This window comes from Nerophis lumbriciformis, linkage group LG03 (assembly GCF_033978685.3).
Source record: "Nerophis lumbriciformis linkage group LG03, RoL_Nlum_v2.1, whole genome shotgun sequence".
In the NCBI taxonomy this organism is placed as follows: Eukaryota; Metazoa; Chordata; class Actinopteri; order Syngnathiformes; family Syngnathidae; genus Nerophis; species Nerophis lumbriciformis.
Genome location: NC_084550.2, coordinates 17,237,501 through 17,256,916, shown reverse-complemented (window position 1 = coordinate 17,256,916; position 19,416 = coordinate 17,237,501). Strand labels below are relative to the sequence as shown.

General features: G+C 42.1%; 1 protein-coding gene across 1 annotated transcript in view; it reads right to left on the bottom strand.

The window, feature by feature from the left end:
- Positions 1–19,416, bottom strand: part of jade2 (jade family PHD finger 2) — a 141,805-nt gene that overhangs the window by 115,158 nt on the left and 7,231 nt on the right. Inside the window, exon 2 of the mRNA XM_061934440.1 lies at positions 8,826–8,889. Coding sequence (XP_061790424.1) covers positions 8,826–8,889 — 64 coding nt within the window. The remainder of the gene's footprint in view (positions 1–8,825; positions 8,890–19,416) is intronic.

Sequence of the window (19,416 nt, the reverse complement as noted above, 5' to 3'; positions counted from 1 at the left end):
ACAATATTGTTGTGCTGCAACATGTAAAAATATCTGATCATAAATTAAATGTCAAATAAAATTGCCTTTTTGCACGTCGCCACATGACTGCCATACGACTGTCACATGACTGTCACATGACCATCACACGATTGTCACATGACTGTCACACGATTGTCAAATGACCATCACACGGCGAGCACACAACCTTCATACAAGTGTCACATGACCATAACATGACTGTCACACAACTGTCATATGATGTCACAGGACCGTCACACGATTGTCACATGACTGTCGAATGGCCGTCATATGACATCAAACGTCGGGCACATAATCATCACACGACGGTCACACAACTGTCACACGACCATCATATGATCATCACTTGACGGTCACATGACCATCCAACGACCGTTACATGACTGTCACGCGACTGTCACATGACCATCCAACAACCACTTCAGGACCGTCACTCGACCGTCACTCAACTGTCACATGACCATCATATGCCCGTCACATAATCGTCACACAACTGTCTTATGACCATCATATGCCAGTCACATAATCGTCACACAACTGTCACATGACCATCATATGCCCGTCACACAACTGTCACATGACCATCATATGCCCGTCACATAATCGTCACACAACTGTCACATGACCATCATATGCCCGTCACATAATCGTCACATGACCATCATATGCCCGTCACATAATCGTCACATGACCATCATATGCCCGTCACACAACTGTCACATGACCATCATATGCCCGTCACATAATCATCACACAACTGTCACATGACCATCATATGTCCGTCACACAACTGTCACATGACCATCATATGCCCGTCACACAACTGTCACATGACCATCATATGCCCGTCACATAATCGTCACACAACTGTCACATGACCATCATATGCCCGTCACACAACTGTCACATGACCATTATATGCCTGTCACATAATCGTCACACAACTGTCACATGACAATCATATGCCCATCACACAACTGTCACATGACCATTATATGACCGTCACATAATCGTCACACAACTGTCACATGACCATCATATGCCCGTCACACAACTGTCACATGACCATCATATGCCCGTCACACAACTGTCACATGACCATCATATGCCCGTCACATAATCGTCACACAACTGTCACATGACCATCATATGCCCGTCACATAATCGTCACACAACTGTCACATGACCATCATATGCCCGTCACACAACTGTCACATGAACATCATATGCCCGTCACATAATCGTCACACAACTGTCACATGACCATCATATGCCAGTCACACAACTGTAACATGACCATCATATGCCCGTCACATAATCGTCACACAACTGTCACATGACCATCATATGCCCGTCACACAACTGTCACATGACCATCATATGCCCGTCACACAACTGTCACATGAACATCATATGCCCGTCACATAATCGTCACACAACTGTCACATGACCATCATATGCCCGTCACATAATCGTCACACAACTGTCACATGACCATCATATGCCCGTCACATAATCGTCACACAACTGTCACATGACCATCATATGCCCGTCACACAACTGTCACATGAACATCATATGCCCGTCACATAATCGTCACACAACTGTCACATGACCATCATATGCCAGTCACACAACTGTAACATGACCATCATATGCCCGTCACATAATCGTCACACAACTGTCACATGACCATCATATGCCCGTCACACAACTGTCACATGACCATCATATGCCCGTCACACAACTGTCACATGACCATCATATGCCCGTCACACAACTGTCACATGACCATCATATGCCCGTCACATAATCGTCACACAACTGTCACATGACCATCATATGCCCGTCACATAATCGTCACACAACTGTCACATGACCATCATATGCCCGTCACACAACTGTCACATGAACATCATATGCCCGTCACATAATCGTCACACAACTGTCACATGACCATCATATGCCAGTCACACAACTGTAACATGACCATCATATGCCCGTCACATAATCGTCACACAACTGTCACATGACCATCATATGCCCGTCACACAACTGTCACATGACCATCATATGCCCGTCACACAACTGTCACATGAACATCATATGCCCGTCACATAATCGTCACACAACTGTCACATGACCATCATATGCCAGTCACACAACTGTCACATGACCATCATATGCCTGTCACATAATCGTCACACAACTGTCACATGACCATCATATGCCCGTCACACAACTGTCACATGACCATCATATGCCCGTCACACAACTGTCACATGACCATCATATGCCCGTCACATAATCGTCACACAACTGTCACATGACCATCATATGCCCGTCACACAACTGTCACATGACCATCATATGCCCGTCACATAATCGTCACACAACTGTCACATGACCGTCATATGCCCGTCACATAATCGTCACACAACTGTCACATGACAGTCACACGACCGCACATTTATTATTGTGTGCAACTTGGTCCAAGTAGATTTTTGAAACCAAAAAACATAAAAATATATTGGTTATAGTTTGTTACTTTTAGTGATTATTTTTTTTAAATGTCTAGATTTTGGACAATTTCTTATTATATTAAAAAAAAACTGCATTCTCACTCATACACAAGTATACATATACATGTACACACAAACATACATAGATGTATACATATACACACATACACAAACTCTCATAAATGGCTATCATTAGCTAACAACACAAAGTTTTGAGGTAAAAAAAATGAAATGTGATATTGTAGAGTAGGCGGGGCGTGTGACATTGGAGGCGGGCTGTGAGGTACTATACACGTATTACTGGTAATACTGCAAATTGTGTGGTAATACTGCAAAGTATGTTGTATTACAGCAAAGCGTATGGTACAGTATTCCTGCAAAGCGTGTGGTGTTACTGCAAAGTATGAGGCATTACTGCATAGCGTGTGGTTTTACTGCAAAGCGTGTGGTATTACTGCAAAGCGTGTGGTATTACTGCAAAGCGTGTGGTTTTACTGCAAAGCGTGTGGTTTTACTGCAAAGCGTGTGGTTTTACTGCAAAGCGTGTGGTTTTACTGCAAAGCGTGTGGTATTACTGCAAAGCGTGTGGTATTACTGCAAAGCGTGTGGTGTTATTGCAAGGTGTTTGGTACTACTGCAAAGCATGTAGTACTACTGCAAAGCATGTAGTACTACTGCAAAGCATGTAGTACTATTACAAAGCATTTAATATTACTGTGTAAAGTGTGTAGTATTACTGCAAAGCGTTTGGTATAACTGCCAAGTATGCAACATTACTGCAAAGCGTGTGGTATTACTACAAAGCGTGTGGTATTACTACAAAGTGAGTGGTATTTCTACAAAGTTTGCTGTATTACTGCAAAGCATGTAGTATTACGGCAAAGCTAGTGGTACAGTATTACTGTAAAGCGTGTGGTATTACTGCAAAGTATGCGGCATTACTGCAAAGCGTGTGGTTTCCCTGCAAAGCGTGTGGTATTACTGCAAAGCGTGTGGTATTACTGCAAAGCGTGTGGTATTACTGCAAAGCGTGTGGTATTACTGCAAAGTGCGTGGTATTACTGCAAAGCGTGTGGTGTTATTGCAAAGCGTGTAGTACTACTGAAAAGCATGTAGTACTACTGAAAAGCATGTAGTACTATTGCAAAGCATGTAGTACTATTGCAAAGCATGTAATATTACTGTGTAAAGTGTGTAGTATTACTGCAAAGCGTTTGGTATTACTGCCAAGCATGCAACATTACTGCAAAGCGTGTGGTATTATTGCAAAGCGTGTGGTGTTATTGCAAAGTGTGTGGTATTTCTACAAAGTTTGTTGTATTACTGCAAAGCATGTAGTATTACTGCAAAGCTTGTGGTACAGTATTCCTGCAAAGAATGTGGCATTACTGCAAAGCGTGTGGTTTTACTGCAAAGCGTGTGGTATTACTGCAAAGCGTGTGGTGTTATTGCAAGGTGTGTGGTACTACTGCAAAGTGTGTAGTACTACTGCAAAGTGTGTATGTAGTACTATTGCAAAGCATGTAATATTACTGTGTAAAGTGTGTAGTATTACTGCAAAGTGTTTGGTACTACTGCCAAGTATGCAATGTTACTGCAAAGCGTGTGGTATTACTACAAAGCGTGTGGTGTTATTGCAAAAAGTGTGGTATTTGTACAAAGTTTGTTGTATTACTACAAAGCATGTAGTATTCCTGCAAAGCGTGTGGTGTTACTGCAAAGTATGCGGCATTACTGCAAAGCGTGTGGTATTACTGCAAAGCGTGTGGTGTTATTGCACTGTGTGTGGTACTACTGCAAAGCGTGTAGTACTACTGCAAAGCATGTAGTACTATTGCAAAGCATGTAATATTACTGTAAAGTATGTAGTATTACTGCCAAGTGTTTGGTATTACTGCCAAGTGTGCAATACTACTGCAAAGCGTGTGGTTTTACTGCAAAGCGTGTGGTATTACTGCAAAGCGTGTGGTATTACTGCAAAGCGTGTGGCATTACTGCAAAGCGTGTGGTATTACTGCAAAGCGTGTGATATTACTGCAAAGCGTGTGGTATTACTGCAAAGCGTGTAGTATTACAGCAAAGCGTATGGTGTTATTGCAAGGTGTGTGGTACTACTGCAAAGCGTATAGTACTACTGCAAAGCATATCATATTACTGTAAAATGTGTAGTATTACTGCAAAGTGTTTGGTATTACTGCCAAGAATGCAATATTACTGCAAAGCGTGTGGTATTATGGCAAAGTGCGTGGTATTTCTACAAAGTTTGTTGTATTACTGCAAAGCATGTAGTATTACTGCAAAGCTTGTGGTACAGTATTCCTGCAAAGCGTGTGGTATTACTGCAAAGCGTGTGGTATTACTGCAAAGCCTGTGGTGTTATTGCAAGGTGTGTGGTGCTACTGCAAAGTGTGTAGTAGTACTGCAAAGCATGTAGTACTATTGCAAAGCATGTCATATTACTGTAAAGTGTGTAGTATTACTGCAAAGCGTTTGGTATTACTGCCAGGTGTGCAGCATTACTGCAAAAGCGTGTGGTATTACTGCAAAGCGTGTGGTGTTATTGCAAAGTGTGTGGTGTTATTGCAAAGTGTGTGGTGTTATTGCAAAGTGTGTGGTATTTCTACAAAGTTTGTTGTATTACTGCAAAGCTTGTGGTACAGTATTCCTGCAAAGCGTGTGGTGTTACTGCAAAGCGTGTGGTATTACTGCAAAGTATGCGGCATTACTGCCAAGTGTGTGGTATTACTGCAAAGTGTGTGGTGTTATTGCAAAGTGTGTGGTATTTCTACAAAGTTTGTTGTATTACTGCAAAGCATGTAGTATTACTGCAAAGCTTGTGGTACAGTATTCCTGCAAAGCGTGTGGTGTTACTGCAAAGCGTGTGGTGTTACTGCAAAGCGTGTGGTGTTACTGCAAAGCGTGTGGTGTTACTGCAAAGCGTGTGGTGTTACTGCAAAGCGTGTAGTACTACTGCAAAGCATGTAGTACTATTGCAAAGCATGTAGTACTATTGCAAAGCATGTAATATTAATGTGTAAAGTGTGTAGTATTACTGCAAAGTGTTTGGTATTACTGCCAAGTATGCAACATTACTACAAAGCGTGTGGTATTACTGCAAAGCGTGTGGTGTTATTGCAAAGTGTGTGGTATTTCTACAAAGTTTGTTGTATTACTGCAAAGCATGTAGTATTACTGCAAAGCTTATGGTACAGTATTCCTGCAAAGCGTGTGGTGTTACTGCAAAGCGTGTGGTATTACTGCAAAGCGTGTGGTATTACTGCAAAGCGTGTTGTATTACTACAAAGCGTGTGGTATTACTACAAAGCGTGTGGTGTTATTGCAAGGCGTGTGGTACTACTGCAAAGTGTGTAGTACTACTGCAAAGCATGTAGTACTATTGCAAAGCATGTAATATTACTGTGTAAAGTGTGTAGTATTACTGCAAAGTGTTTGGTACTACTGCCAAGTATGCAATATTACTGCAAAGCGTGTGGTATTCCTGCAAAGCGTGTGGTGTTACTGCAAAGCGTGTGGTGTTACTGCAAAGTATGCGGCATTACTGCAAAGCGTGTGGTATTACTGCAAAGCGTGCGGTGTTATTGCACGGTGTGTGGTACTACTGCAAAGCGTGTAATATTACTGTAAAGTATGTAGTATTACTGCCAAGTGTTTGGTATTACTGCCAAGTGTGCAATACTACTGCAAAGCGTGTGGTTTTACTGCAAAGCGTGTGGTATTACTGCAAAGCGTGTGGTATTACTGCAAAGCGTGTGATATTACTGCAAAGCGTGTGGTATTACTGCAAAGCGTGTGGTATTACTGCAAAGCGTGTGGTATTACTGCAAAGCGTGTGGTATTACTGCAAAGCGTGTGGTATTACTGCAAAGCGTGTGGTATTACTGCAAAGCGTGTGGCATTACTGCAAAGCGTGTGGTATTACTGCAAAGCGTATGATATTACTGCAAAGCGTGTGGTATTACTGCAAAGCGTGTAGTATTACAGCAAAGCGTATGGTGTTATTGCAAGGTGTGTGGTACTACTGCAAAGCGTATAGTACTACTGCAAAGCATATCATATTACTGTAAAATGTGTAGTATTACTGCAAAGTGTTTGGTATTACTGCCAAGAATGCAATATTACTGCAAAGCGTGTGGTATTATGGCAAAGTGTGTGGTATTTCTACAAAGTTTGTTGTATTACTGCAAAGCATGTAGTATTACTGCAAACCTTGTGGTACAGTATTCCTGCAAAGCGTGTGGTATTACTGCAAAGCGTGTGGTATTACTGCAAAGCCTGTGGTGTTATTGCAAGGTGTGTGGTGCTACTGCAAAGCGTGTAGTAGTACTGCAAAGCATGTAGTACTATTGCAAAGCATGTAATATTACTGTAAAGTGTGTAGTATTACTGCAAAGTGTTTGGTATTACTGCCAGGTGTGCAGCATTACTGCAAAAGCGTGTGGTATTACTGCAAAGCGTGTGGTGTTATTGCAAAGTGTGTGGTGTTATTGCAAAGTGTGTGGTGTTATTGCAAAGTGTGTGGTGTTATTGCAAAGTGTGTGGTATTTCTACAAAGTTTGTTGTATTACTGCAAAGCTTGTGGTACAGTATTCCTGCAAAGCGTGTGGTGTTACTGCAAAGCGTGTGGTATTACTGCAAAGTATGCGGCATTACTGCCAAGTGTGTGGTATTACTGCAAAGTGTGTGGTGTTATTGCAAAGTGTGTGGTATTTCTACAAAGTTTGTTGTATTACTGCAAAGCATGTAGTATTACTGCAAAGCTTGTGGTACAGTATTCCTGCAAAGCGTGTGGTGTTACTGCAAAGCGTGTGGTGTTACTGCAAAGCGTGTGGTGTTACTGCAAAGCGTGTGGTGTTACTGCAAAGCGTGTAGTACTACTGCAAAGCGTGTAGTACTATTGCAAAGCATGTAGTACTATTGCAAAGCATGTAATATTAATGTGTAAAGTGTGTAGTATTACTGCAAAGTGTTTGGTATTACTGCCAAGTATGCAACATTACTACAAAGCGTGTGGTATTACTGCAAAGCGTGTGGTGTTATTGCAAAGTGTGTGGTATTTCTACAAAGTTTGTTGTATTACTGCAAAGCATGTAGTATTACTGCAAAGCTTATGGTACAGTATTCCTGCAAAGCGTGTGGTGTTACTGCAAAGTATGCGGCATTACTGCAAAGCGTGTGGTTTTACTGCAAAGCGTGTGGTATTACTGCAAAGCGTGTGGTATTACTGCAAAGCGTGTTGTATTACTACAAAGCGTGTGGTATTACTACAAAGCGTGTGGTGTTATTGCAAGGCGTGTGGTACTACTGCAAAGTGTGTAGTACTACTGCAAAGCATGTAGTACTATTGCAAAGCATGTAATATTACTGTGTAAAGTGTGTAGTATTACTGCAAAGTGTTTGGTACTACTGCCAAGTATGCAATATTACTGCAAAGCGTGTGGTATTCCTGCAAAGCGTGTGGTGTTACTGCAAAGCGTGTGGTGTTACTGCAAAGTATGCGGCGTTACTGCAAAGCGTGTGGTATTACTGCAAAGCGTGCGGTGTTATTGCACGGTGTGTGGTACTACTGCAAAGCGTGTAATATTACTGTAAAGTATGTAGTATTACTGCCAAGTGTTTGGTATTACTGCCAAGTGTGCAATACTACTGCAAAGCGTGTGGTTTTACTGCAAAGCGTGTGGTTTTACTGCAAAGCGTGTGGTATTACTGCAAAGCGTGTGATATTACTGCAAAGCGTGTGGTATTACTGCAAAGCGTGTGGTATTACTGCAAAGCGTGTGGTATTACTGCAAAGCGTGTGGTATTACTGCAAAGCGTGTGATATTACTGCAAAGCGTGTGATATTACTGCAAAGCGTGTGATATTACTGCAAAGCGTGTGGTATTACTGCAAAGCGTGTGGTATTACTGCAAAGCGTGTGGTGTTATTGCAAGGTGTGTGGTACTACTGCAAAGCGTGTAGTACTACTGCAAAGCATGTAATACTATTGCAAAACATGTAGTACTATTGCAAAGCATGTAGTATTACTGCAAAGCGTGTGGTATTACTGCAAAGCGTGTGGTATTATTGCAAAGCGTGTGGTGTTATTGCAAAGCATGTTGTATTTCTACAAAGGTTGTTGTAGTACTGCAAAGCATGTAGTATTACTGCAAAGCATGTGGTATTATTGCAAAGCGTGTGGTATTTCTACAAAGTTTGTTGTATTACTGCAAAGCGTGTAGTATTACTGCAAAGTATGTGTTATTACTGCAAAGTATAACTTACTGTCTGTGGTGTCAGAGTCGTTGCTGCTGGTGGAGTACTTCCTCCTCTTCCTCTCGCTCTCCATCTATCGCCACAGGAAGATGAAGAGGAACATGAATATTTCATAAGTCATAAATAGTCATGTATGACAACACAACATATTGCAATTGTAATAATAATAATAAGAATCCTGTTTGCTGAGTTGGGGTTGATGGAAGGAAGGAAAGAGGGCAAAGAGTGAAAAAGCAATAGGATATAATAGAATAGATGAGTTATTGTACCACGTCCATCATGAACAGGTATAGTAAGTACAGTACTTGCTGGTAAAGTCAAAATTGTTACGGCTCAAGCACCCGTCGCCGCTTAGTCTTCAGTGCGCTCTTCTAAGCGCACCTCTGGACACGCCCACTGGCGTTCTTCTCCTGCTGCGGCTGTGCTCACTCTGCAATCAACGCACCTGACACCAATAAGGACGCCGCACACTATTTATACCAGCGCGTCCTGCGTTCCAGTGCCCGAACCTAGCTACTTGTATTTGTACAGTAAGCCCACACGTCTCTAGCTCTCCTTCCATTTGCCTACTTGCTCTCCGTGTTTCCCCTCCTCTGTGCTCATTGTGTTTTGTCCTGTTTCGTTGTCCCGCAGCTTGTCTCTGTTCCCTGGATTCTAACTGTGCGTCTCGTCTCCCTGGACTCCCCCTGGACTTCTTGCTGCCTTCCCCGGATCTCGACCTCTCGCCTGCCCACGGACCTTGACGCCTCTCTCCTGCCCTCGACCTCTCGCCTAGCCACGGACTTCCGAGCCTGCCTCGCCCTCTCTGGACATCCGCATTCCTCGCAACACGCACCTTCAACACTTTCCAGTAACGCTCTCCAGTTAATTACATCACATAGTCGCACACCACACACTTCATACTCTAGTACTAATAAACTTGCCTAAGGCTAAGCAACGCCCCTGTCTCAGTGCAGTCTCCTTCTCCACTGTATCATTACAAAAATAAAAGTTTCCTCTTGTTGCTTGTGTAGCTTCCTGGGACTTTATCATCCAAACATTTTTATCATTGGACTTGTTGAACCAATCACAAGACATTGAGCAAATATATTGGACAACACAACCAATTTTGTAATCATGTCCATCCATCCATCTCCTTCTGCTTTTCCGAGGTCGTGTCGCGGGGGCAGGAGCCGAAGCAGAGAAGCCCATACTTCCCTCTCCCCAGCCACTTTGTCCAGCTCCTCTCGGGGGATCCCGAAGCATTCCGAGGCCAGCTGGGAGACATGGTCGCTGGGTCTTCCCCATGGTCTCCTACCGGTCAGACATGCCCTAAACACCTCCCCAGTGAGGCATTCGGGGAGCATTCTGACCAGATGCCCGAACCACCTCATCTGGCTCCTCTATATGGAGGAGCAGTGGTTTTACTCTGAGCTCCTCCCGAATGACAGAGCTTCTCACCCTATCTCAATGTCAATCAATGTTTATTTATATAGCCCTAAATCGCAAGTGTCTCAAAGGGCTGCACAAGCCACAACGACATCCTTGGTTAAGAGCCCACATAAGGGCAAGGAAAAACTCACAACCCAGTGGGACATCGATGTGAATGACTATGAGAAACCCTGGAGACGACCGCAGGTGAGGATAGGTGAGGTTCGGGACGTAGATTGACCGCTAAATTGAGATATTCGCCTTCCGGCTTAGCTCCTTTTTCACCACGGCGGACCGATACGGGGTCCGCATCACTGCAGCCGTCGCACTGATCCGCCTGTCGATCTCACGATACACTCTTTTCACTCGTGAACAAGACCCCGAGGTACTTGAACTCCTCTCAACCCTGAGAACCATTAACTCGGAAGTGCTGATTTTCATCCCGGTCGCTTCATACTTAGCTGCGAACCGATCCAGTCAGAGCCATCTTTCATCTCCGCAAAATCGCTAAAATTCATCCCATTTTGTCCACCAGCGACGCTGAGATCATTATTCATGCGTTCGTTACGTCTCGTCTCGATTACTGTTACGTATTATTTTCGGGTCTCTCTATGTCTAGCATTAAAAGATTACAGTTGGTACAAAATGCAGCTGCTGGACTTCTGACAAGAACAACAAAGTTTGATCATATTACGCCTATACTGTATATACCTTTACATACCCCTATACCTATATATATATATATATATATATATATAGTGTATATACCTATACTGGCTTACCTGCACTGGATTCCTGTGCACTTAAGATGTGACTAAGGTTTTACTACTTACGTATAAAATACTAAACGGTCTAGCTCTATCCTATCTTGCCGATTGTATTGTACCATATGTCCCGACCAGAAATCTGCATTCTAAGAACTCAGACCTATTACTGATTCCCAAAATCTGTGGGTTAAAGAGCGTTTCTATTCAGGGTCCAGTACTCTGGAATGCCCTACCAGTAACCGTTAGCGATACTACCTCAATAGAAGCATTTAAGTCACATCTTAAAACTCATTTATATACTCTTTGAATGGGCCCCTTTTTAGACCAGTTGATCTGCCATCTCTCTTTTCTGCGCAGAGAGGTTATCAGTTTCCACAGAGGAAGCGCTAGCTGTTCCAAGTCGGGACCCGGGATGGACCACTCCTCTGTGCATCAATTGGTGACATATACAAGATAATTCTCTGCTGGCCTCCCTATGGACTGGACTCTAGAGGCGGGGGAGATAATCGATTTTTAGATGCATCGCAATTCTGACATTGTAGAATCAATTATTAAACGTCAATAATCGATTATTTATTTATTTATTGTAAATAAAAGTAATGCAGACCGTTCTAAAATTTGGCTGACTGCGGCGAGCCACCTCACCGAGAGATCCAGCCAGTTCCTTTACGATCTGGCACTTATGGTCCAGTTTTGCACACATTTTCATTAAGTTAATAAATGTGGCAATTAATTTAACTGTTTCTTATTCCAAATTAAAAAATGTTTTAAAGTTGCCAGTGATAAACGTGTATTTAGTGAAACGAAAATAAATGTTAAACTGCATTAATATATACTGTATTTTTCAGACTATAAGCACTTAAAATCCTTTCATTTTCTCAAAACTCGACAGTGCGCCTTATAACCCGGTGCGCCTAATGTACGGAATTATTTTGGTTGTGCTTACCGACCTCGAAGCTATTTTATTTGGTACATGGTGAAATGATAAGTGTGACCAGTACCGTACATGGCAGTCACACATAAGAGGTACATGTAGACTGCAATATGACTCAAGTAAACAACACCAAAGTTTTATATATTTCATTGAAAATATAGATCATTACACACGGCGCTCAAAAATCTATCAAAATGTTTTAGTATGACTTTGGTAAGCTACGAAGCCTCAGCGCTTGATGGATTGTACTATTATTATGATGTGTGTATAAGATAAGACATTATCTAGCATTTTGTTTCGCATTATTATGCAAAAGCAACTTTTTTTTTACCTACTAGTACCTGCTGATCTGTATTTGGGATCTGCATAAGTCCTGAAAATGTCCGCGCGTCTCCGCTATTGTAGTCCGTGGCGACACCGTGGTCGATAAGCCTCTTTTTTTTCCTCTATCTTCTTGTTATGGGACATTCATTGTTCACTGTTGCCATTTGTAATATAAAGTAGTGTAAAGTTCTTACGTATAACTGTCAGTAAACTCGCCATGAAAGCACTAAAACATACCGGTGTAGTGAGTTTACATTATTCACCAAAGGAACTTTAGTTATTACAGAGTTCCGGTCTGACGGTTTTTCACGGGACACATTTCCTGCATTGTTGCACAAGTGAGCCACGGATGAGGAGATACTGCTCCGTTATTGATTGAAGTAAAGTCTGAATGTCATTAAAACAGTTAGCTACATCTTTTGACACTTCTTCCACCCCCGTCCTTGCACGCTACACCGCTACAACAAAGATGACGGGGAGAAGACGCTGTCGAAGCGGTGCGACAGACCTCATAGTAAGCACCTCTAACGATTTATATTTATTACTTAGGTTAGGGGTAAGGTTAAAGTTTTCATTGTATATTAGTGCGACCCCCCCCCCCCCCACCCCTTTTAAGGGGACGGGCAATATGCGCATTCGTATAGTTAGGAGGAGATGCCTCATTCAGCGCAAAAAAAATCATCTGGTTTGAGCAAGGTTTCGCTGAGACCAATGACGTTAAGATAGTTGTCTCTAATGACCTCATTAACTAATAACGTTTTGGGAGACAATGATCTTATGTTTAAAAAGCCCATATTATAGGTAGTGGGCTGTTTTGAGGAGTTTTTGTTCAAATTAGACCCGCCCACAAAACGGCGCATCCTGAAGCGACTGTCAGAAAGCGACTTAAAGATCAGAATCAGAATCAAAAATACTTTAATAATCCCCGAGGGGAAATTAAGATTTTCAGCACAGCAAAGATGATCTGTAAAAAATAATCTATGCAACATTTTGACCAAAAAACCACCATTACATGTTATGTAGACCAGTGGTCTCCAACCACCGGGCCGCGGCCCGGTACCGGTTCATGTACCGATTGGTACCGGGCCGCACAAATAAATAAATAAAATTTAAAAAAAATAAAATAATAATAATAATAATAATAATAATAATAATAAAATAAAAAATATCAATATAGATCAATACAGTCTGTAGGGATACAGTCCGTAAGCACACATCATTGTATTTCTTTATGACCAAAAAAATTAATAAATAAATAAAAATACCGGTACCATTACCCCCCCCACCCCCCAAAAAAAATTTCAAACGATGACCGGTACGCGGCTACAAAAAGGTTGGGGACCACTAATGTAGACCACAAGGAAGTGTTTTACATGTAGAAAAAAATAAATAAATAACATGACCTCTTTAATGCGCCTTATAATCCGGTGCGCCTTTTGTATGAAAATAGACCTGACTAGACCCGCTCATCGGCAGTGCGCCTTATAATCTGGTGCGCCCTATGGTCCGGAAAATACAGTACATCAATTAAAAATGCATCAATAATCGATTTTTAATCAAATCGTAGCTCCTGAATCGTAATCATAATTGAACCGTGAGGTGCCCAAAGATTCCCACCTCCAACTCTCAGATTATTAACAGTCCACTCGGTACACATCTGTGGTCCCTTCCAAGGTTTCTCGTTTTCCCATTGGGTTGGGGTTTTTTAAGGGCCATATAAGTAAACTTTGATTGATTGATTGACTGAGTGTGAACACGTCTTACAGTACATACTTTATGTCTTACATTATTATACTGTACGACAGTACATATCTTACAGCATGTATGATGGAAAAGTACACAGTGTACACTTTGCATCCCCAGTCATATGTAACAGCGCTCAGCCCCTCCCACTCTGATCGCTCAGCCCTTCCCACTCTGATCTTCCCGGCAACGTCATTGACCACGTGGGGGATCTTACCCCCTTTTTCAGCCAATCACTGCTCAGTGCAGCACATACACACTGTATACATTCTGCGTCACACTATGCCGCGCCCACACACATACAGTATACACACACACACACACGTGTATACTGTGTGTACACGTGTGTGTGTGTGTGTGTGTGTGTGTGTGTGTGTGTGTGTGTGTGTGTGTGTGTGTGTGTGTGTGTGTGTGTGTCTGTGTATATCATGTACTGTACACGGGGGATGGTGATGACACGGGGTGAAGAGGAGGGATGGAAACATGTAAAACCCGACAATAAGGCCAGGATGTGAACACAGACAAATGAGGAGGGCTTTAAGGAGTGTTTGCGCATGTTATCTCACATGTATGTATGCACACACACACACACACACACACACACACACACACACACACACACACACACACGCACACACAATGACTCATCTCCGGTTTCATACCCAGCAGGAGGAGGGTGTGTGTGCACTTTTGAAGAGCTTGGTAGAGCACACGTGCTTGTGTGTGTGTGTGTGTGTGTGTGTGTGTGTGTGTGTACGTGTACGTGTACGTGTACGTGTATGTGTGTGTGTGTGTGTGTGTGTGTGTGTGTGTAAAGATGGTAAAAGGGAGCAAGGTGGTGGGGGGGGTGCTGTCACAACTGGGAACATTTAGCAAGCCTCCAGATAATTCCTATATAAATTAATTAAGAGTCGTGCTCACACCATAAACTAAAGTACCGTATTTTCCGGACTATAGAGTGCGGCGGTATTTAAGCCGCACCGACTAAATATTAGAAGAAAAAATGTTTTCCCATACATTAGTTGCACCGGGGGCGTCACGGTGGCAGAGGGGTTAGTGCATCTGCCTCACAATACGAAGGTCCTGAGTAGTCTTGGGTTCAATCCCGGGCTCGGGATCTTTCTGTGTGGAGTTTGCATGTTCTCCCCGTGACTGCGTGGGTTCCCTCCGGGTACTCCGGCTTCCTCCCACTTCCAAAGACATGCACCTGGGGATAGGTTGATTGGCAACACTAAATTGGCCCTAGTGTGTGAATGTGAGTGTGAATGTTGTCTGTCTATCTGTGTTGGCCCTGCGATGAGGTGGCGACTTGTCCAGGGTGTACCCCGCCTTCCGCCCGATTGTAGCTGAGATAGGCTCCAGCGCCCCCCGCGACCCCAAAAGGGAATAAGCGGTAGAAAATGGATGGATGGATAGTTGCACCGGACTATAAGCCGCGGATATTTACGTTGTGAAATTAGTTTTTTGCACATTGCAATAATTTTGTTGTGATGCCCCGCTGGATGCATTAAACAATGTAACTTTACCATGAATTGATTAACTTATTCGGGTGTTACCATTTACTGGTCAATTGTACGGAATATGTACTGTACTGTGCAATCTACTAATACAAGTTTCAATCAATCAATCAAAAACAAGGTTTTCCAAAATAAGAGAACAACTTCAACTCAAGTTATGGAAAAAAGTGCCAACATGGCACTGCCATATTTATTATTGAAGTCACAAAGTGCGGGGGGGGGGTGTATATTGTAGCGTTCCGGAAGAGTTAGTACTGCAAGGGGTTCTGGGTATTTGTTTTGTTGTGTTTATGTTGTGTTACGGTGCGGATGGTCTCCCAAAATGTGTTTGTCATTCTTGTTTGGTGTGGATTCACAGTGTGGCGCATATTTGCAACAGTGTTAAAGTTGTTTATACGGCCACCCTCAGTGTGACCTGTATGGCTGTTGATCAAGTATGCCTTGCATTCACTTAAGTGTGTGTAAAAGCCGCATATATTATGTGACTGGGCCGTCACGCTGTTTGTATGGAGGAAAAGCGGACGTGACGACAGGTTGTAGAGGACGCTTAAGGCACGCTCCCAATAATGTTGTCCGGGTGCAAATTGGGATAATGGTTGCCCCGCGAGATTTTCAGGAGGGGCACTGAAATTCGGAAATCTTCCGGGAAAATCGGGAGGTTGAAACCGATACCGATAATTTCCGATATTACATTTTAAAGCATTTATCGGCCGATAAAATCGGCAGGCCGATATTATCGGACATCTCTAATTACGTACCTTAATTTTTTCCAAAGGGTGTCTGTAACACGGCAGTAAAACGGCTGATCAAACAAAACAGAAGTCATCGTCATGGACCCACTAGCTGCGGAAGCTAGCTCTCCCAATCAGCTGAACAGACTCAATAACTCCACGGTAACATTACGGTGAATTTACTGAGGAATTTGTGAACTTGAAACAAGACAGAAATAATGCCGTTTGCTAAAACGTGTTAGCATGTTAGCTAATGCTAAAGACGCTAGCTTCATTACATTACGATAGTTAAAGTTAAAGTACCACACTGATAGTCACACACACAGTGGGTGAAATTACCCTTTGCATTTGACCCATCCCCTGGGAGGTGAGGGGAGTAGTGAGCAGCAGCGGTGGCCGTGTTCGGGAATCATTTTGGTGATTTAAGCCCCAATTCCAACCCTTGATGCTGAGTGCCAAGCAGGGAGGCAATAGGTCCCTTTTTTTTTTTAATAGTCTTTGGTATGACTCGGCCGGGGTTTGAACTTATGACCTACAGATCTCAGGGCGGACACTCGAACCGCAAGGCCACTGAGCAGGCTTCAGGCTTAGGGCGTACAAATATGCATGAAAACACTCCTACAGACATCACACATGGGACGGTTTAGTAATTAAGAATTGTTTTAGTTATATTGTAAAACTTTCCAACATTGCTTACAGTGATGAATAAAAAATCCATACGGGTAGAAACGCTATGGATGGCGAGAAGACGGCGCGGCACTTTCACTTCCCGTTGAAAGCACTAAAAAAAAAAAAAAGACAATGCAGTACCTGCAGAGAGTGAACTCGTCCAAAAGATGGCGGCATAACACAAACAATAACACACCTTTTCAGTGTATTTGCTTGTTTTTTTTCAACTATTTGCAAAGAAAAATTCATAAATTGCATACTCCAAATTCTTATGACCCGCTGAAAAATAATGAAGAAAAGGAAAATTGAAGAAGAAGCCAGGATTAAGTGGTTTACTAAATTGTTCTCTTTACCCTATTAGTGGCATAGATGTAAACAGGAAGTAGGTAGGGGTAAAAAACAACAATAATACTAATACCATTAACTTTATCAATAACCAGAGTGCAGCTACTGTACACTGAACCCAAGTCCACAAGTTGATTTTACAACACTCCAAACAGAACCAATGTTGTAGGGCTGCTGGGTCAACATGAATCATTGTAAAAATTAAAAATAAAATAAAATAAAAAGTGGTGTAACACGCGTGACTTTCCCACCAACAGCTGAATAGCAACATTTTAAAGCGCACGGAGAGCTCGATTCCACACTAGAGATGTAACGATAAACGGTATTAATGACAACCAGTTAGCATTATGCTTTTAAAATGAAAATTATGGAAATAGCGTGATTCATAACTTCACTTTGATAAACTCACAGACTGACTGGCACTAGTTCGCTAGTGTGGAGGGGGGCGTGGCCTGTGGGCCTGCCTCGGAACGGGGTGTGCCAGGACCGGCCTCGAAGACAGCGACAGGTGAGTGGATGGCCCAGGTGAGCCGTGCTCCCACAGTGGAGTGTTTTAAGTCTCGCCTTAAGACCCACTTTTATTCTCTGGCTTTTAACACTACGTGAGTTGTGTGGTCCTCTGTTGTCCTCTGTGTTTTTAAAATGTTGATTTCTATTTACTGTTTTAATTGGTTTTACCCTTTAAAATCATTTTTAATCATATTTATTTTATATTGTTTTTTTGTATTTATTTTTTGTTTTTATTCAGTCATTGGTTGAGCTAAGGGTAACATTTTAATATTGTTTTTAATATTGTTGTGCAGCACTTTGGAAACTTTTTGTTGTTTAAATGTGCTATATAAATAAAGTGGATTGGATTGGATTGTTATCTAATCACCTGTCGCCCTTATTAGCAGCAGCCGGGATGAGACTCGCAGTTGGAGTTGCAGTGGGAGCCAGAGAGAGAGAGAGGCACGGACTCAGAAAAATACATTTTGCTGAAAAGCAAAAGCCTTGCACGATTTATGAAAATAAAACAGTGTTGTACTCTGAAATCCGGGCTCTCGTGGCAGTGTGTGGTGGTCCGAAGAACCCACTAGTGGGCAACCTCTACAGCTAGCTTAAATGCTAACATTAACGTATTTAAGAAGGGACATATACGATTTATATAAACTTATACAAACACATTACTGTCTGAGTAACTGAGATATTTAATTGTGTACATTGAACCTACAAACGGTGCTCTTTTACAACAGAGTGATCATTCTATACCACAGGAGTTTCTATGGTGCGTTCAAGGACCGCTGAACAGAATATGAATAGTAACAACAGATTGTATTTGCTAAGCACTTTTTTTTTTAAACAAATCTTAAAGTGCTGCAATAAATAAATAAATAAAACAGATAACATACTAAAACATATATTAGTGAAGCATAAGAAACACAAAACAGTGCGTCCATTTTTTGTAGTTATTTAAAAAAATAATTGGTAAAAATATTTCAGTGTGTATAAGAAAGTTTTTAACATGTTCAACAATACAATAATAATAACCGCGATAATTGTAACATGAAATTCTTATATCATTAAATCCTTATTGCACACTTCAAATGCAGCTACTGCCATCTTGTGGAGCTGGTAGAAACTATGTCAGGGGGTTGCCTACAGCCACAGCTCCCAATGTTTCCTGGACCTAATTAGAGACCCTGTCAGTTATTGGCTTTCGCTGGATTTGTTAATGACTGCATTCGTACCTGAGCTGTATATTTTATAACGGAGCAAACAGAACCAATGTCGTAGTGGCGCTAAACTGCTGAGTCAGCATTAAGGATTGTAAACAACATGCATGGCTTTCACACCAACAGCGAGGAAGCAATATTTTAAAGCGCATGCAGGGAATGATCAGGCATGTCAGAACACTTTGAGGAAAAAAAAAAAAAAAAGCTAAGTGAGAGGACAATTACAATCGCCACAAAGCCCCGAAATAAAAATGTTAACATTTCCAGCCATTGAGTACATTTCTACACTATACTTTATCTTTAAATTTATTCTTATCTACCAACCTCTTTTAGCTGTCTTTTTGACACTTGCATGTCCCATGTAATGTACCACACAATTTTAACTACAAAACCCAAAACCAATGAAGTTGGCACGTTGTGTAAATGGTAAATAAAAACAGAATAC